The sequence below is a fragment of the Trachurus trachurus genome, assembly GCF_905171665.1.
Source record: "Trachurus trachurus genome assembly, chromosome: 11".
In the NCBI taxonomy this organism is placed as follows: Eukaryota; Metazoa; Chordata; class Actinopteri; order Carangiformes; family Carangidae; genus Trachurus; species Trachurus trachurus.
The window spans coordinates 6,318,800-6,323,092 of NC_139904.1; the positions used below are offsets into that span (position 1 = coordinate 6,318,800).

General features: G+C 41.6%; 1 protein-coding gene across 2 annotated transcripts in view; it reads left to right on the plus strand.

The window, feature by feature from the left end:
* Window positions 1-2,220, plus strand: part of LOC310994193 (voltage-dependent calcium channel gamma-7 subunit-like) — a gene marked incomplete at both ends in the record, with an annotated part of 102,025 nt that extends 99,805 nt beyond the window's left edge. The window contains 2 exons of one of the 2 annotated variants that reach the window (XM_083982790.1): window positions 1,627-1,836; window positions 2,137-2,220. In XM_083982790.1, the coding sequence (XP_083838916.1) occupies window positions 1,627-1,836; window positions 2,137-2,220 (294 nt within the window). Of the gene's footprint in view, window positions 1-1,626 lie in introns of both variants that reach the window. The other variant, XM_083982791.1, reaches the window with a different exon arrangement.
* Between the last annotated feature and the right edge of the window lie 2,073 nt (window positions 2,221-4,293).

The window sequence follows — 4,293 nt, forward strand, 5'->3', positions numbered from 1 at the left end:
ATTCATATAAACTCGGTCATAAAACGCAGAAAGCACCCATGGGGAGCTCAGACCTCACGCTCCACTCCTCTTGTTTAGAAATGTTTATCGACTTATTTATTTGTTTGAAGCTGTTTGGATCCAGATCTGCACCATTATGAGTTGCTTTTCTCCATCCTTCATGCAAATTCTCATACAGGTTTTTATTTCTTCTTATTGTTAAAGAGCAACATAAGACCCTCAGAGGTTTTTACTGCCCTCCACTGGTTTTCAAATTATAATATGACACTAAAAAGTCAGAAAAGAAACACTTGGATTTCAATTTAGAGTTTTAAGTTGTGGTCTTATGTAGTGTTTTTATATTTTGTCCTATATTTATATCCTGCATTTTATTCTACTTTATTAAATTTTATTGTTTTGTTTTATATTTTATCATATTTTATTGTGTTTTTATTTTATTCTATTTTTTACTATTGCAATATTTTATTGTTGTTTAATCTTCGTGCATTAGTCTCCATGTCATTCTTCTTGTTTCACTTCTTATATATACTGTACTTTTTCAATCAAAATGTAAAGCACATTGAACGACATTTATTTGCTTTGAAAGGTGCTGTATAAATACAGTTTAATTGATTGATTGATTATATTATCACACATGTTTCCAGCATTTCTCAAAACTTGAGAAATATTTCATTTTAACCCCTTTAACACCCACTGGCCTGTGAATCGTGTTGCTTCTAATTAATAATGGGCCTTAATCATGATGCTGTCATGGACCATTTGATTTGGTCAGTCGCCTTTTTGAGTTAAATTCTTTAAGCCTTGATTTTCTTGGCTTTCAATGTTGCGTTTTAACTAGATAAAGGATTTTTTATGTTGGACATGTGCATCTTGGAGCATTGGATTGTCTTTCTATTGGGTTTAATCAAGTTGTGACTTTGTTTTGAAGAGGAAAAGTCCTGAAAGTTGGAAGAAATCCAATTGGAGAACAGCAAACTCCATCATAAACATGGTCCTCTGTTATCGTTTTGATTTTTTTTTCATAACTTTATTTCACATTACAATGTACCGTACATTTCAGTTTGAAATACACATTCAATTTACAAAAACTCATTTGAGGAAACATTTGCTTGCATCTGAAACAGTGCAAGCTTACAACACATTAACAAGATTAAATAAAATAAAGTTACTGTTTTTAGAAGTTACTTCCTGTGTCTTTTACCTCTCCCCCTGCTGCAGCTTCCTCATCAGCATAACATCTGGGTGCAGCCAGGTGTGGCTTGTCGTAGCTGTGACCTCACTCACCTGTTCCTTCTTCAGCTGTTGTTAACATTTCCATGTTTCCCACATTCTCTGTTATAGACTGTTTTCTTGTCTGTAACAACGTCTATTGCTTGTCTGTCCGTCCTGGGTGAGGGATCCCTCCTCTGTTGCTCACCCTGAGGTTTTCCTGATTTTTCCCTGTTAAAAGGGTTTTCCATGGAGTTTTTCCTCAGTCGATGTGAGGGTCTAAGGACAGAGGATGTTGTTACGATGCCATGTAAAGCCCTTTGAGACAAACTGGTGGTAAAAACGGGCTATACAAATAAAATCGCCTTGCCTTGCCTGGTGTATAAAAGTGTGTATCTGTGTGTGTCTCCACCCCAGGGTGCAGGAGTGATGTCGGTCTACCTCTTCATGAAGCGCTACGCCGAGGAGGAGCTCTACCGGCCTCACCCCGCCCTCTACCGCCCCCGCATGTCCGACTGCAGCGACTACAGCGGCCAGTTCCTCCACCCGGACTCCTGGCCTCCGCCTCAGCGCGGCCGCAGCGCCTCCGACGTCTCCTCCGACATCTCCATCCAGCTCAACCAGACCCCGCCCCCCCAGCAGCAGCAGCAGCAGCAGCAGCAGGGGGGGGGCAACAAGGGGGGCAGCAGCTCCCAGCCGACCCCCTCCTCCTCGGGGCCGTCGTCGGCCGCCAGCTACCAGCTGCAGCCGGCCTCCTCCTCCTCCACCTCCTCCTCCTACCCACACCCCCTGCACCCGGCCGCCACCTCCACCCTACCCAGGGGCTCCCACGCACACGCACACGCCCACGCCCACACCCACGGCCACCCTCAGCAGCCCCACCACAACCCCCACCCCCACCCCCACCCGAGCGGGCCTCCACCTCAGTCCCTGCCCATGGGGGCGCCGCCGTCCGCCGTTCCTCCTCCCCGCTATCACACACACATGCGAATGAGCGCCTCGCCATGCTAGGCTACTGTACATACGCAGGGGAAAGGGGGTGGGGGAGGGGGGGTGGGGTGTTAGATCAGCTCTGTCACAGCTCTTATACACCACAAGAAAACACACACACAAACACAAATCAAATCGGTAACACTTTACTTGAATAGGTATTCATAAGATTGACATAACACTGTCATAATAACCATGACATAACAGCTGTCATAAACATCAATGAATACTAATGACAGCTGTCGTTAAGTGTCATTCGGTAAGTTATGTCACTTGTAATGCAAAGTTGACATTGTTTGAGATGTTTTTGTTCTGACAACTTGACATAAAGACAATTTAAACTGTCATAGCAGACCTAATTGCCAAACTTTAAAAAATGATGTCAAGTTCTCATAACAAGCAGGGGTTCTCAACTAGTCTCACTCTGGGACCAACATTTCCCATGGTCATTAAGTCACGACCCACTTTTATAGAATTCAAACCAAGATTTTTTTTTTTTAAGTCTTTAAAAACTAATTTTTCTCTTAATTGAGCAAAGTGCATTTCAGAGCACATGAATGAAACTGAGGAGTTACCATGACAACTGCATGTACGAAGTGAATAGAAAAATATAAAACAGCACAAAATGGAGACCAACAAAACGATATATTTGACTTCTAATGCATCTCTGCATTCAGAGCATATTCATAGAAGTGAATAAATATCAAATTGCACAAAATAAAGACCCACAAAACAAAACAAGATTCACTCCATTCAGGCCACATTAATAAGAAACTGATATCTTAGCATTCAGAGCAAATAATAAGAAACTGAGGACCATTACAACTGCATGTGTTCACGTGACGCATGCCTTTCAATATAAGTTATTTTTCAAAATAAAAGACATGTCCAACATCAGATGTGCATTAAATATTATTTACTTTTTTGACCAGCTGTCCGCGACCCATCCAGAACGGGTCCGCGACCCACTTTTGGGTCCCGACCCACCAGTTGAGAACCACTGATAACAAGGACATCTCAAATAATGTCAACTTTGCATCAAAAGTGACATAACTTACCGAATGACACTTAACGACAGCTGTCATAAGTATTCATTGATGTTTATGACAGATGTTATGTCATGGTTATTATGACAGTTTTATGTCAATCTTATGAATACCTATTCAAGTAAAGTGTTACCCACAAATCTTGTACCTTCTGAGCGTGTGGGAGGAGGGAGATGCAGCAGGAGGGAGATATACTGAGATGGAGGGAAAAAAGAGGAGAGAGGAGGAAAGAAGAGAGGGGAGGAGGAGGAGGAGAGGAGAGGCAGGTGGGCGGAGGGATGACTCACCCGCCCGAGACAAAGACAGACACTCGACAAAAACTTTTAACGCGCTGGGAGGGAACAAAGGAGGAGCAAAGAGATATGATAATTAGTAGCAACAACAAGACGTTTGTAGGTTTTCTGACGGGTACATTCATCATCAGGGCCGTGATACACAGGCAACAGTGTGAAGCAGCACAGGAAACAGGAAGCTGAATCATATCAGTCCATTCACAAAAAGACAAACGAAAACAAAAAAATGTGAAAAAAAAACAAATAATATATCGGATTATTATTGTATTATCCTGTCATCAAACAAGGATAAGATTTTTAAGAAAAGAAAATCATCATTATCATGTTTTTTATGATTCCATGGACAAGGTTGGGAAGGTGATGCCACCACTCATCATATGCCATATCAACATCTGAATAGTAATAAGGTTCATTTATTCTAAGAACTAAACCAGAAAATATCCCAGTGGTGTTTTTATAGAAGTTTTAACATTCTCATAAAAAAGGACAGTTGCTAGCATGTGTCTAAATGAGACTACAGAGGTTGTAGTGAACACAAAACACCAATCTACTTTTGCAGCCTCATTTTGTTCATACTTCTGTGAGAGGAAGGAGGCTTTTGAAGACATGAAATCAAACTACAGTTTAGAGCTTTAGTGGTGCTGATGCTAAAATCATGTAACCGTGGTGGAATTTTCTTATGTATTCATAGCTTTTTTTCTGTTGATTGTGTTCAGGCTTCATTGTTCATGAAGTGCATTAACACTCCACACAAC